The following is a 15065-nucleotide window of genomic DNA, read 5'->3' on the forward strand; positions in this document are numbered from 1 at the left end:
GATGGGCATCATCCTATCCTGGGTTCCCTGCGTCGTCTCTTGCAGCTTCCGCTTCCCTCCTCTTGGGAGGAGGAGGCAGTTCTGGGGGAGAGGAAAGGACATTGGAAGGAGGAACCTGGATGTAACTCTGAGCCCAGCTCTGTGTCCTTGGGCAGGTCACATAGCTTCTCTGAGCCTGACTAAGACAGGGATAGCCTCTCACTTCACGGGGTCACTGGAAGGCCCCTGTCCTTCCTGGATCTGCCCTCCGGCTGAGGACAGCCTCTTCGACCGTCTCCTGAACCTCCTTTCTCCAGGCTCAAGTGGGACCCACATCTACGGGGGTTCCAGGTAGCTGTCCCAGTATTAGATGCTTTGGTGGGAAAGGGGTTTTTGGTCCCAGTATCAATGTTTAACCGGATGTGCAGGTCAATATTTACCAGAAGAGAAAGCCATTGGAACAGGGGTTGGCTGAGAGCAAAGGTCCTGGTGGCAGGGGAGGGCTCAGCTGGGCTGGCTGGAACCCGGGCAGAGCGTGGGGAGCACCCAAGTGGGGCCAGAGGGACATCGTGTGCAGCAGCGAGAAGCCTGCCGAGGTAAGATGGGTGGCTTGGCCTGGAGCTGCCCACCTAGCCGAGGGGGTCTGGGCTGAGTTTATTCAGGAGACCTGTCACTTCTCCGTCTCCTGGGGTAATGAGGAACCAAGGCGGAGGTTCTGGGGGTAGTCCCTCTGGGAAGTGAAAGACTGGAAGCCTTTTCTTCCCAGGAAGATTCAGAAGCCCAGGTTGGAGATCAGGGCCCTGGCCAAGGGTCCTTGTGTGGGATGGGGATGGGGCCAGGGGTGATAGAAGGATGCTTGAGATGGGGGCGGGGTGGGTGTGTGTGAGACCTGCTCCGAGGCCGGACCAAGACCTGCCCATCCCCACCCGCCAGCCTAGCTTCCCGGAGCCAGCCTGGGGCAGAGAGGGGGCCAGGTCCTGTGTTTTCCGTAAGTCCAAAGGTGGCTCTGGCCAGAGTCATTCACTGGGCTCTGCTGTTGGGTCAACAAGGCCAGTCTCTGGCCCAGCCCACCACCCCTGCTGAGACCACAGTCCCGTCCACCCTTGTGGGCAAGAGCAGACCAGCCAGCAAAGGTGGGCCGATGGGCAGCCAGTGGGTAGGAGCTCCGGGGTGGGAGCCCCAGTGCGGAGGAGGCTGCAGCTCAGTCCTCCCAGAAGAGGGCCCTTGGGCTGGACTGACAACAGCCATTGCTGAGTGCCAGGCCGTGTAGCCAGGGCTCACGAAGACTGACTTAGGTTGGTCCCCGCAGTACACACGAGTAGAGGTAGGGACTTTCGCCACCATTTTACAAGATGAGGCAAAGCCCAGAGGGGTTAAGGGAGATGTCCTACGTCCTCTGCCAAGAGGCGCAGCCTGGATTCAAACCCAGGTCTGACTCACAACACCAGGCCTTGAAGAATGGGGACATTTTTTTGTTTGGGTAATATTTTCCCCCTATGAACAAAAACATTTTCAGTGCATGAAAAGTGAACAACCAGAAAACACAAAGGGGAAAAAGCAATTCAGGGGGGAGTTCAAGCAATTCACCGCTCAGAGTGCTGTGCTTTGGGCGTGTGTGCTGCCGCTGTCGCTGTCCCCTCCTTGGTGATGGCTCAGGGCTTCGGCTGCCCGTGAGCGTGAGGGTGGGATTCCACGGCGGGTGTGGGCGCGAGGAAGGAACGGAGGCTTCCCATCCCGCACAGGAACATGGCGCTGCTCTGGGGGCTCCTGGTGCTCAGCGTGTCCTGCCTGCAAAGCCCCTGCTCAGCGGTGAGCCTGGGCCGCGGTCTGGGTGGGGCGGGGAGGTGGCAGCGGGAGAGGCCAGGGGTCCCGGGCAAAGAGGAGGGGGGCAGGGTCGAGGGAGGTCTTGGCTTTAGGGGTTCCCTCGCCTCTCCTCGTTCCTTTCTCAACAGTTCTCTCCTGTGAGCACCATGGAGCCCTTGGGCCTGCAGGTACTGGGGAGAGAGAGGCACGGCAGGGAGGAAGGCCCCAGGGGGGCCTCGCCTGTGGCTGGTGCAGGGTGGGGAGACCTGTGGGAAGGGCTGCTCTCCATCTGCTTCCTCCTTTCTTCAGCTGATGAGCGGGCAGACCCAGCAGAAGCTACCCCCACTTTCCCTCCTCAAGTTGGCCAACCAGGTACAACCAGGTGGGGCTGGGGAAGAGTGGGCAGGGCCTGAGGGAGGAGGGCCATCAGCAGGGGCAAGGAAATGGGGGGCGGGTGGCAGTGAGGCTGAGGCCTGAAGGGAGAGGGTGGGAGGGACCAGAGGAAGGGACCTAGTCCCCTGAATGCCATTGCCCATGTCTGGACTGGGACAAGGCCCTGCTGTCCCCAGCACAGGGGCTTTGAAGGAGATCTTCAACACAGAACCTGGAGCTGACCCTTTGACCCCACTGACCCCTAATCTGTCCCTGCAGGAGCCTGGTGGCCAGACTGCCCCAAAGAAGGGCCCAGGAGACTGTAAGGGGTCCCCAAACCCGGAGCAGACCCGCAGGCTGGCCCAGGCCATGATGGCCTTCACCACAGATCTCTTCTCCCTGGTGGCCCGAAGCTCCACCAGGCCCAACCTGATCCTGTCGCCTCTGAGTGTGGCCCTGGCACTGTCTCACCTGGCACTAGGTACTGTGGGAGCACCTGTCCAGACGAGCAGAGCTGGGAGGCCAGTAGGAACTCATTACCTACCCCAGAGTTTACGAGCAGGTGCATTTGGTAAAAATGCAGACTCGTCTCTGTGAATGAGAATCCCAGGGATTGGGCCCAGGATGTGCTTCTGGTGATTTTTGTGCAAGAATATGATAGGTACAATGTCTCCGTTGGACTGGAGGGTCTCACTGTGGGACCTTCCCCAGAGAGGGAAGGCAAGAGGCTGAGGCTGCCCAGATTGGCAGCAACAGAGATGAAAGTAAACTTGGGAGTCCTGTCCCTCAGACCAGTTCAGGATATGGGAGGAGAAAGTGCGGTCTCGTGGGCATGCTCACTGTAGGTATTCAAGAGGGACAGGAGAGGGCAGTGGGGCGGGAAGGGCCACAGCTGCTGTGTCCCCTCCAGGTGCTCAGAACCAAACGCTGCAGAGGCTGCAGCAGGTGCTGCACGTGGACTCAGGGACCTGCCTCCCCCACCTGCTCAGCCGCCTCTGCCAGGACCTGGGCCCTGGGGCTTTCCGATTGGCTGCCAGAATGTACCTTCAGAAAGGTAGGTGCTGGTGGCAGACACTCCCTAGGTTGTGCCCTGGGGTGGACAGGGGTGAGGGAGATGGGTGTGGGCTCAGGCGGCCAGTCGGAGCACAGGTGGTTGTGGGGCCCAAGTCCTGGCAACAGCCTGTGGGCAATTCTGTGCAGGATTTCCCATCAGAGAGGACTTCTTGGAACAATCAGAACAGCTCTTTGGTGCAAAGCCCATGAGCCTGACGGGAAGGAAGAGGGATGACCTGGCAAACATCAACCAATGGGTGAAGAAGGCCACAGAGGGCAAGATTGAGGATTTCCTCTCAGATCTGCCAGATGACACAGTGTTGCTTCTCCTCAATGCCATCCACTTCCAGGGTGCGCTCCTCCCCTTCTCGGGTCCCTGCCCGCAGACCCTACCCCTGCCCCGTAGGCACGCTTTTTTCTGAGGGTCCCTCTTCCTCCCCAGGCCTGGGCCGAGAGGGTAGGAGACAGGTAATGGTGTGGCAGGACGGAGGCCCAGGAACTGGATGGGGCTGATGTGGAGAGAGTTCCCTAGGAGGAAACCGAGTCTTAAAAGACCCAGGGGAGGTTCCTGGGAACATGGCAGGGCAGGGGAGAACGCAAGTCCAGGTTCTGCAATTGCTCCAGGGAACAGACCTCAGATTACCTGGGTATCACCTGGCACAGCACCCCCTGGCGCCTCAGCCTCCACCTTTCATCCCTTAAATGGGTTCTGGGTGGGATGGGGAAGAGACTGGTGGGGTAGAATCTACCTTGATCCCAGTCTATATGGCCCCTGCCCTCTGCTGGATTCAGGCTTCTGGAGGAGGAAGTTCGACCCGAATCTCACGCGGAGAGACACTTTCCACCTGGACGAGCAGTTCACGGTGCCGGTGGACATGATGCAAGCCCGCACGTACCCGCTGCGCTGGTATCTGCTGGAGCAGCCTGAGATCCAGGTCACCCTTGACTCCCCAGCCTGGGCTTGGGTGCTGGGAGGTGGAGAAGGGAGTGGGCACCTGTGGAGCAGGCACAGGGGTCAGGGGTGTGCCCCACCTTCCTTGCAGTCACGTCACCGGGGCAGGTGGCTCTGAAAGGTCTCGTTGTGCCCCCATCCAGGGAAACTGAGGCTCCAGGCACTGCGGGTTTAGTGGAGCACAAGGAAACCAGATCCCTGCTCTGGGGAGGGAAGACACACACAGTGCACGAGCAAACATAAATCAACAGGATAATTTCAGATAGTGGGGGGAAAGGTATTTTAGCTAGAGTGGTCAGGGAACCTTCTTTGAGGAAGGGACACTGAGTTGAGTCCCAGGTGATCTTTGGTTATGGGGGTTTATTACAAGGACCCATGGGTCGTGGGGCAGCACAGGGCCTCAGCACCCTGAAGCCTGGGAGATGCGACCTGAGCGCTCACACGGTGCTCCTTGGAAGGGAGGATCTGATTGGGATGGCTTTGTCAGCATCCTGATGGAACATTCTGATTAGAGAGAGTGCTATGTCAAGCTATCTCAGGTGCAGCCTCCCTTGCTTCCAGCCTAAACATGGTCCCCTTGGCCTAAGCGGCTGCTCCCTGGGCCGGTCGGCTGTGGCTGAGACGGCAGTGTTGGTTAGTTTCACAAGGCCTCTTCTGAGAGGGGCTGTGGGCGAGGCAGGCCCTTGGAGCAGTGTCTCAGCTTCTCTCCGGTTCCCCCTGACACGTGGTCCATCTGGTTCTCCTTCCCGCCAGGCTGGGTCCTGCCCACACTTCCTTCACCCTTCCGTCTCCATCCTTGGCCCTCCTTGGTCTTCCTCTTGTCTTGCCCGCCCTCTGCGGGCTGGCCCGGGTAGCCAGACACTGGCACTCCCCCTCCCGCCGCAGGGGTCCTGCCCCCTGGGTGCTCTGCCTGGAGCCCGAGGAGTGACATCCACCAGGGCCCATGGAGCCCAGTGGTTTTCACGCTTCTTTAGCTGCGGAAACTCTGTTCACATGAACTCTTACCCCAAATCACAGTATAAATACACAGCCAGGCAAAGTCACTGATGGAGGAGAGAGGAGTGGATAGGGTACCACCCTTGGCAGCGGCTCCTCTGCTAGGGCAACCTGGTCCATTGTATGCGTGGAAGTGAGAGGCGGACACAGGGGGTTCCTCACCCTGAGTCACGGGCTAGCTGGTAGCAGAGGGGGAGAGAGAAAACTACCAGTTACTGAGTGAGCACCGCCTATGTGCAGACACTCGGCCAGAAGCTTTAAAAGCTTCTCTTTCCGTCACATGTCAGCCGGCAGTGTGTGCAGGTAGTGTTACTCCACAGGTGAGGAAGTGGAGGCTCAGGGAGACCCCACACACACCTGTGAAGGATGGACTGTCTCATAAGCGATGCTGGCCCAGTCCCCACCTCGGCCTGGGTGCTTTCTGGTCCTCATGCTATCTCCTTGCCTTGTCTGTAGGTGGCTCATTTCCCCTTTAAGAACAACATGAGCTTTGTGGTCATCGTGCCCACCCATTTTGAGTGGAACGTGTCCCAGGTGCTGGCTAACCTGAGCTGGGGCATCCTGCACCAGCCCTTGCTGCGGGAGAGGCCCACCACAGTCCAGCTGCCTAAGCTGCATCTGAAATACCAAATGGACTTGGTGGCCATCCTCAGCCAGCTGGGTAAGGAGGCCGGGCGTGGGACAGCTCCCGGCTCAGCCGGACGGGGTGGGTAAGGAGGAAGCCCCCAGCCGGCAGGTCTGAGTCAGAGCTAGACTTGTGTCCTGGCCTTTTCTGGGGCTTAGGGAGGTGAGAGGATTTGATATGCACCCTCGGACTCTCTGTCCTGGGCAGGGGGTGGGGCAAGGGAATGAGGACCTGCTCTGCCCAAGACTGAGCATCGCAAAGAATCCTGGGTGGAGGGCCAGGGGTGGCATGTGAGCCTCGCTGACTCTGCTGCAAGAGGCACGAGGAACCCACCACGTACGAAGAGCTGAGTCTCACGGGGTCGGCAGAGGAGGAATCAGGTACTTACAATTCAGCGCTAAGTGATAAGACAGAGGGCTTCTCTCTAGTCCACCCAGGGAGCTATTGGAAAGGCATCTGTCTGGACTTCAGGGCAGGGGCTCGGGGAAGGCTTCCCGGAGGAAGGAACCTTTAAGCTGATACATGCAGGTTAAATAGGAGTTAACCAGCAGTCTGTGGGTTCAAGGTGTTCCCTGGCCGGGATGCCAGACACCCTCCCAGGCAGGTCCATGCAGTGTACGGGGCAGAAGGCAGCTCTGACCAGCCATCTCCTGGCCTGGGCAGGCCTGCAGGAACTGTTCCAGGCCCCGGACCTGCGTGGGATCTCAGACCAGAGCCTGGTGGTGTCCAGCGTGCAGCATCAGTCCACTCTGGAGCTCGGAGAGGCCGGCGTGGAGGCGGCCGCGACAACCAGCACGGCCATGTCCCGCATGTCCCTCTCCTCCTTCAGCGTGAACCGCCCCTTCCTCTTCTTCATCCTCGAGGACAGCACGAGCCTGCCCCTCTTTGTGGGCAGCGTGAGGAACCCCAATCCTGGCGCGCAGCCGGAGCTTAAGGAGCAGCAGGACTCCCCTGACAACAGGGACTTTTTCCAGCACCAGAAAGTCTTCCCCAGCGGAGACAAGCCCTTCGACCCTGACTTAAAACTTGCGCCCCCCTCGGAGGAGGATTACCCCCAACCTAGCAGCCCCAAGTGAGGGGCTGTGGCCGCCAGCAGCCCGAGTCCCTGCTTGGACCAGCCTCTCAACTCATGTGACTCTTTCCAAACAGCTTTGTGGGATTGCGGGCGGGGGCCTGGGGCGCAGTCTGGGAGAGGGGAGGAGGGGAGCCACTCTCTCGTCTCCTCTTGGGGAGTTTGGGGAGGGGCGGTGCTGGGAGGAGGGCGGGCATCCGGGAACCATGGGCCTTGATCCCACGTCATTTCTTCCAAAGGGGCTCAGGGGGTGTCCTCATCTGGGGCTTGGGCGGGAGGGCAGCTGTGGATTCATTTTTGTCAGGAAGGTAGGTAGGTTATTCCCTAAGTTGGCTGGGTCGCCTCCACGCCTGTTTACCAGAGACGGAGGGCCGGGGAGCAGTGGACACCAGGCTGGGGAGACGGGGTGGCCCGGGGGTGCCGAGCACTGTCGTGGGGTTAAATGTGTGGGTGGAGGTCGAGCACCCCGTGCAGCTGCCTCTGCCCTGAGCTGCCCAAGGCCCACCAGCCTCCAGCCCACCCCGTCGCCTCAGTCTCCCCGCTGGTCCTCGGAGGTACCAACACTGCCGGGACTCCCCTTTTGTCCTCTCCCCTCTGTCCCCCCTGCCTGGTGTCTCAGTGGCCGAGGGGTGGGGGGCATTAGCTCCCGAAGGCTCTTTTGTAAAGTTTTTGTAGTGATTTTTATGCCACCTGAATAAAGAATGAATGGGCCTGTCTGCTGTGATGTCACTGTTTGGGGCATGGGTGGGAGCAGGGGGGCTGGAGGAAGGCGGGAGGAGGCCACGGGCTGGGCCCCCAGGAGCAGCAGCCCTCTCTGTGCCACGTTTGGCCTCTGGCCACTCGCCAGCCCTTCTCCACCATTCCATCCCTCTGACTTCACCAGCCCTGCCCAGGGCCACCCCCTTGCCAGCCTGGCTCTGCTCTCAGCCTGTTCCTCTCTACAGACCTCAGGCAGCCGGCAACAAAGGCGACTCAAAATAGCACCAGCCTCCTGGTTTGGGAGAAGAACTGGCAATTACGGAGCTTGAGGAGTTTCTAATTACATGCCAGCCCTTCTGCCTGGAGCTGGCGCCCGCCAGACGGGGGCGGGCAGGCTGCCGGGAGCACCGGCTCCAGCTGGAGGCTGTCAGCGCCTGAGGATTTGGGGGAAGCAATTGGGGGCATCTTGGCACAGGGCTGGGGGCAGCCCTTGTCTGTGAGTGCAGGGTGTCCATGTGGCAGCAGCCACCTGCGGCCCTGTAGTGCGGTGGTTAAGAGCAAGTCCCTAGGATGGGATCTCGCTTCTTACAGACCAGCAGTGTGTGGAGATGGGAAATAAATCAACAGTGAAATACATGGTATGTCAGAGGGTGGTGAGAGCTCTGGTGAGAAATAAAGCAAGGAGGGCCTCCCGGAGGAGGTGACTTTTGGAGCAGAGACTAGAAGGAGGCAAGGGTGGGTACTATGGGGACGTCCTGGGGAAGAGTGTCCTGGGCAGAGGAGTGGGAGCTGCTCAAAAGGTTCAGGATGAGCAGGAGATCCGTGGGGCTGGAGTGGAGGGGGTGAGGGGGGAGATGTAGGAAGGAATCAGAGAGGAGCTGAGGACAGACCGCTGAGGGATTTAGGGCCACTGTAAAGACTGTTGTTATCTTAGGAGAGGTAAGAGACTACTGGAAAGTTAAATCAGCAAGCCCACCAGCTTAATTTTACCTCCTGTGTTTTTCTCAGCTCTCTCTTCCTCTCCATTTGGGCTCTAGCCACGGTTTGGATCTCGTCATCACTCCCGAGGGTCACGGCTGTCACCTCCCGGGTTCTCCGTGCTGCTGGTCTGGCTGCCTTAACTGCATCCTCTGTCCTGTAAATACTAGTCAAGTGCTTTCTGTGTGCCCAGCAGCTCCCCAGGCTCTGGGGCTGCAGCAATGAAAAAGACAACAAGACCTCTAACCCCCAGAGCCTAAATCTGGTGGTAGAATGGTCTAGACAATAAACAAGTTAAAATTTGGGGTTGAAGTATAGTATGCCAAGTACACAAGTCATAAATGTACCTAAGCATAATGAATTTGTTTCACGAACAAAGTGAAACCAGTACTCAGATCAACAAACAGTACTCAGTCTCCTGGCTTCTGATAACAGACTAGTTTTCTCTGGTTTTGAACTTTATGTAAAGGAATCGTGCAGTCTGTTCTCCCTGGTGCCTGGCTTCTTTCATTCAACCTCCTGTTTGTGAGATTCATCCGTGTCGTTGGGGATGGCAATTATTCATTCACTGTGGAAGGCTTTTTTTTTTTTTAATTTATTTGTTTGGTTGCACGGGGTCTTAGTCGTGGCAGGTGGACTCCTTAGTTGCGGCAGGTGGACTCCTTATTTGCAGCAGGTGAACTCTTAGTTGCGGCATGCATGTGGGATCTAGTTCCCTGACCAGGGATCAAACCCTGGCCCCCCGCATTGGGAGCATGAAGTCTTTACCACTGTGCCACCAGGGAAGTCCCTGTGGAAGGCTTTAACTGAGGGGCACCATGGTCTGAGGTAAGCTCTGGAAGGCTCATTTGGCTTCTGTGAGGAGAACAGACTTAGAGGCACAAATGCAGGAGGAGGGAGGCTGGTTAGCCAGCAAGAGACATGGGTGGCTTGGCCCAGGCTGCTGGCTCTGGAAATGCAGGAAAATGGTCAGACTTCAGGTATATTTTGCAGGTAGATGTTATAGAATTTGTGCATAGACTGTATGGCAGATGAGGGAGAGGAAAGAGTCAAGGATGGTGGGGCTCATCATTCAAATCCCCGGATTTTTGTGTTGAGAAAAATGGGTTTTACTGAGATGGGAATCAGAGTGAGGGACAGATTTTAGGATTGCAGATTTTAGGATTGCAGATTGTTTGATTGGAGATTTCCATTTTGAACATGACTGAAATGCCACACTAATATAGGGTGACCATATGTCCCAGTCTTCCCTGGGATGGTTTGAGTTATGTCTGTGGTTCCAGCTTAATTCACAGCACCCGCTTTTGTGCTTAGAAGTGTTTGGATGATGAATTGTATGTTCCTCTTACATGCTGGGCATCCATGTGGCTATGTCAAATTAGGCTGGAAGTATATATTTGGGAGCTCACAGATGCATTGAAAGTTATGGAACTGGCAGAAATCACCTAAGAGGAGATGTAGATGGAGAGAGAAGAAAAGGTGTCCCAGAATCAAGCCAGCAAGGAAGATGGAGAAGATGGGGCTTTTGAGGTGCAAGAAAAATGAGAGGGTGTGGAGAGTCGGGGTTTCAAGGAGGGACAGTTTGCCGCCTGCTGGCGAGGGCAGAGATGTCCATTTGGTGGTCAACACAGACGTCACCCGTGAACTTGGCGACAGCAATTTCAAAGGAGAACTGGGCACAGAAGCAAGTTGGAGAGTGAGGAAGGAAAGGCGCTAAGAGTAAATAGCTCTTTCCCGCATGTCTGGGAGGGAGGAAGGCGAAATGGACGGTAGCTTTAGGCGACGCGGCAATAAAGGAAGAGTCTTTGAAGAAGGGAGTAGCACATGCTGTTTAAAGGCTGTGGAATGGTCCTTCAGAGAAGGATTACATTGATTAGGCAGGAGAGGGGCTGCCTGCAGGAGCCTAGTCCTTGAAAAGCACCAGTGCAGGCCCTCTCCTTTGGCAGGCGTGGGACACACTGCTTTCACGCTACTCGGAAGAAAGAGAAATCTTCTTTCTTTATAAGTCATTATAAATAATTAGGACATACAAAGGGTATAATAAATCATATAAGGCCACTGTCCAGCTTAAAAATTATTCTCAGTATAGTGATAGTCCTACATTCCCTTCCTCAACCCTTCCCCTGCCCCCAAAACCATCATCCTGAATTAGTTTTTTATTATTTTCATGCATTTCTTTTACATTCACCACATGAGTTTTAATCCCTGAGTGGTATATATTAATAGTATCATTCTGTGTGTCTTTAAACCTTCCACAAATGTATCATCCTGCAACTTGGCATCACTTCATATTGTGAGATGAATCTGTGTTAAGTGGCTTCCCTTTAGTATTTCTCATCGCTGTAGGCTTTTTTTTTTTTTTTTTTCCCACCCCTTATCTAATCTCCTGTTGCTGGACATTGAGGGAGCTTTCTTTTTTTTTTTTTTTTTTTTTTGCCATTACACAGTGCTGCTGTAACATTCTTGCTACATCCTTGTGCACTTGTGCAGAGTCTTTTCGGCTCACGTTTAGGAGTGGAATTGCTGAGCTGTGGGTTTGGGTTTTCCATCTTTCACTGCCAGGGCTGCCACATAAGGTTATGCACCACCTTGCCATTGGTTGCCAGATTGTTCTTCAAAGGGGTTGTATCAATTTATGTTCTCATAAGGAGGGCCTAAGAGATCCTGGCCGTCCACATGCTCACCAATACTTGGTATTGTCAGGTGTTTCAATTTCGCCCATCTGATGAGTGTGAAATACACTTATCAAAGTATTTAATCTGCATTCCCCTGATTACGGGTGAAAAACATCTTTTCGTAAATTTATTGGCCACTCAGGAGTCTTCATCTGTGAATTACCTGGGCCTATTTTTCTGCTGCATTGTTTTCTTCTTTCTTTTTTTTTTAAATTGATTTGTAGTTCTTTCTGTATTATAGTTAGTAATCTTTTTTTGTCAGTTATCTGTGTTACAAATATTTTCTCTTAGTGTGAGGCTTGTCTTTTCATTTTGTTTTATGGTATCTGTTCATGAAAACAAGTTTTTGATTTTAGTGACAAATTTATCAATCTTTTATAATTTGTGCTTTCTTTGGTGTCTTGTCTAAAAAAACTTTCCTACTGAGAGATCACAGAGAAATCCATCTATACATTTTTCTAAAATATTTACATTTTTTCCTGTTGTGTATCTGTGTTTACATTTGTTTTTTAAGCAATTAAAATTATCTCTGAAAGGATACATATGAAAGAGATTAACATCAGCTGTCTCCAGGGAGTGGAATCAGGTGACTGGAGATCAGAGTGAAAAGGAGTCATTCACTGTATATCTTTAGTTGCTTTTGAGTTTTGAACCATATTAAAAAAATACCTATTCAAAAATAAGTGAATAATTTAAATAAAAAGTCATTAAAGGGGCTTCCCTGGTGGCGCAGTGGTTGAGAGTCCGCCTGCCGATGCAGGGGATGCGGGTTCATGCCCCGCGGTCCGGGAAGATCCCACTTGCCGCGGAGCAGCTGGGCCCGTGAGCCATGGCCGCTGAGCCTGCGCGTCCGGAGCCTGTGCTCCACAACGGGAGAGGCCACAACAGTGAGAGGCCCGCGTACCGCAAAAAAAAAAGTCATTAAAAAGGTTCTGCAGGGAACCTACACTGTTGGTGGGAATGTAAACTGGTACAGCTACTATGGAGAACAGTATGGAGGTTCCTTAAAAAACTAAAAATAGAGCTACTGTATGATCCAGCAACCCCACTCCTGGGCATATATTCAGGGAAAACCATAATTCGAACAGAATTATTATTATAATAATTATTATTATATATAGAATAATTATTATTCCAATATTCATTGCAGCACTATTTACCATAGCCAGGACACGGAAGCAACCTAAATGTCTATCGACAGAGGAATGGATAAAGAAGATGTGGTACATATATGCAATGGAATATTACTCAGCCATAAAAAAGAATGAAATAATGCCATTTGCAGCAACATGGATGGACCTAGAGATTGTCATACTGAGTGAAGTAAGTCAGACAAAGACAAATATCATATGATATCGCTTATATGTGGAATCTAAAAAAGTGTTACAAATGAACTTATTTACAAAACAGAAATAGAGTCACAGATGTAGAAAACAATCTTATGGTTACCAGGGGGGAAAGGGGCTGAGGGATAAATTGGGAGATTGGGATTGACATATACACACTACCATATATAAAATAGATAACAAATAAGGACCTACTGTATAGCACAGGGAACTCTATTCAGTACTCTGTAATGACCTATATGCGAAAAGAATCTCAAAAAAGTGGATGTATGTATATGTATAACTGATGTACTTTGCTGTACAGCAGAAACTAACACAACATTGTAAATCAACTATACTTGAATAAAAAAAATTAAAAAATTAAAATGTTAAAAAAAGGTTCTGCAAAAACAGAAGTTGTTTTTCAGAAACATTTAAACCTCGAATGCACCTACAGTTAAACTTTGTGCATGGTGTGAGAAAGGGATCCAGTTTTAAATTGTCCACAGGATAGTCACACCTTCCCACCTTTCTATGCTTAGCTCATTCTTATTCAAGACTCAGCTTAGATTCATATATTCCAGCTGTGCTGCCATGATACCCTATAGAGCAGTGCTGTTCAGTAGAAATACAATGCAAACTGCATATGTAATTTAAGATTTCCTAGCAGCCACATTAAAAAAGAAATAGGTGAAATTAATGTTAACAATATATTTATTTAACCTAATATATGTAATCAGGGTCAAAATTATTGAGATAGTTCACATTCTTTTTCATACTAAATATTCAAAATCTAGTGTGTACTTTATACTTATAGCAGACCACAACTCAGACTGGCCACATTTCAGTTGCTCCATGGCCACATGTGGTTAGTGGCTATCATATTGGATGGCATGGCTGTAGAGACTGCTATCACAGAATGTGCTGAATTATATGATCTGTCCTCACATCATCCTCTGTTATTAGCCAGTGAGCTTCTGAAGGGTGGGCACTGAGTCTTAGTCATCTATGTACTCCTTCTCTGTGTACCTAGTGAGTGCTTTGAGTAGAGGTCCTCAATTTTTGGTTGAATGGATTGAACTCTGGAGACTTCCCAGGTGGTCCAGTGGCTAAGACTCCGAGCTCCCAATGTAGGGGGCCTGGGTTCGATCCCTGGTCAGGGAACTAGATCCCACATACCGCAACTAAGAGCCTGCATGCTGTAACTAAAGATCCCGCAGGCAGCAAGATCCCTCATGTCACAACTAAGACCTGGTGCAGCCAAATTAATTAATTAATTAATTTTAAAAAAGAAATGATTGAACTGTGTTTTTTTTGGCTGCACCACGCAGCCTGTGGGATCCTAGTTTCCTGACCAGGGATCGAACCCGGACCCCGTGCAGTGGAAACGTAGAGTTCTAATCACTGGACCGCCAGGGATGAACTCTAGACTGTTGATACACTCTTCCTTATATAAAGCTGAATCTGGTTCACTGGAAATTTCCAGGGGCCCTAGCTCTGCACCCTGAAGCCTCACAGGAGGTGAAGTTCCCCTAAATTTTCTCTTCCTCTAAATATCCCAGAGGCTCTCCCTTCCTTTTCTTTTTTTTTTTTTTTTGCAGTACGCGGGCCTCTCACTGTTGTGGCCTCTCCCGTTGCGGAGCACAGGCTCCGGACGTGCAGGCTCAGTGGCCACGGCACACGAGCCCAGCCGCTCTGCAGCACGTGGGATCTTCAGCCGCTCTGCAGCACGTGGGATCTTCAGCCGCTCTGCAGCACGTGGGATCTTCCCGGACCGGGGCACGAACCCGTGTCTCCTGTATCGGCAGGGGGACTCTCAACCACTGTGACACCAGGGAAGCCCCTCTCCCTTCCTTTTCTGATCCCTCCTTGTCTGAATGACCACTGGGCTTCTGACCAGGATCCACACATGCCTAGAAAACGTTTTGGTACATTCTCCAATTACTTCCCATGTCAGTGTTTTAGTTTCACAACTGCATTGCAAGTTCCTAAACGCCCCAAGGTGAGCAAGGCCTCGGTGGTCTCCTCCCAGGTGATCTCCGCGGTGCCCAGGTGGGTGGCAGGCACACACGCTCAGCTTCCTCTCAGGACTAATGTTTACAGTTCATCTCATTCTTCCTCTGCTCAGATATGTCCCCACTGCCTTTTCTGATCTTCAGAAATCAGAGCATTTCAGGGCTAAAAAAGCACACAGACATCCCCGTACCAACCCCTCGTTTTCCAGCTGAGGAAAGGTAGGAGCCATGAGTGATGTCTTGCCCCAAATCCGAGTGCCAGAACCAAGGACCAGGAAAAACCCAGAGTCCCAGTTCTGGGCCCCTGTTTCCTCTATTCTGGCCTTCTCCTGGGCCTCCTCTTGCGAGACTCTTCCTCAGTCCTGGCTCCCACCCAGGCGGGCCAGGCTGCCCGGTCGGGTGGGAAGGCCAGGACCCCAAAGAAGGTCTGGTGGAGCAGTAGGGTGTGTGAATGTGTCTGTCTGGGGGTGTGTGGTGGAAGGGCACCAGCGGGTTAAAGTGAACACCGGACAATGATGCAA

At 52.9% G+C, this 15065-nt stretch overlaps 1 protein-coding gene across 2 annotated transcripts; it reads left to right on the forward strand.

Annotated features, from left to right (window-relative positions):
- The first annotated feature begins 147 nt into the window (after nt 1-147).
- Nucleotides 148-7568, forward strand: SERPINF2 (serpin family F member 2). Of its 2 annotated transcripts, none has more exons than XM_081218725.1 (10): nt 148-330; nt 1722-1788; nt 1932-1970; nt 2092-2154; nt 2434-2635; nt 3065-3208; nt 3355-3558; nt 4000-4142; nt 5612-5816; nt 6444-7568. In XM_081218725.1, exons 2-10 carry the CDS (start codon nt 1726-1728, stop codon nt 6854-6856), a joined length of 1476 nt encoding a protein of 491 aa, XP_081074851.1. In that variant the 5' UTR covers nt 148-330; nt 1722-1725; the 3' UTR covers nt 6857-7568. The 2 variants fall into 2 exon arrangements, with proteins under 2 accessions (XP_081074851.1, XP_081074850.1); XM_081218724.1 differs by lacking the exon at nt 148-330 and adding an exon at nt 455-575.
- The last annotated feature ends 7497 nt before the right edge of the window (nt 7569-15065 follow it).

Source organism: Mesoplodon bidens, assembly GCF_964165515.1.
Source record: "Mesoplodon bidens genome assembly, chromosome: 19".
NCBI lineage: Eukaryota > Metazoa > Chordata > Mammalia > Artiodactyla > Ziphiidae > Mesoplodon > Mesoplodon bidens.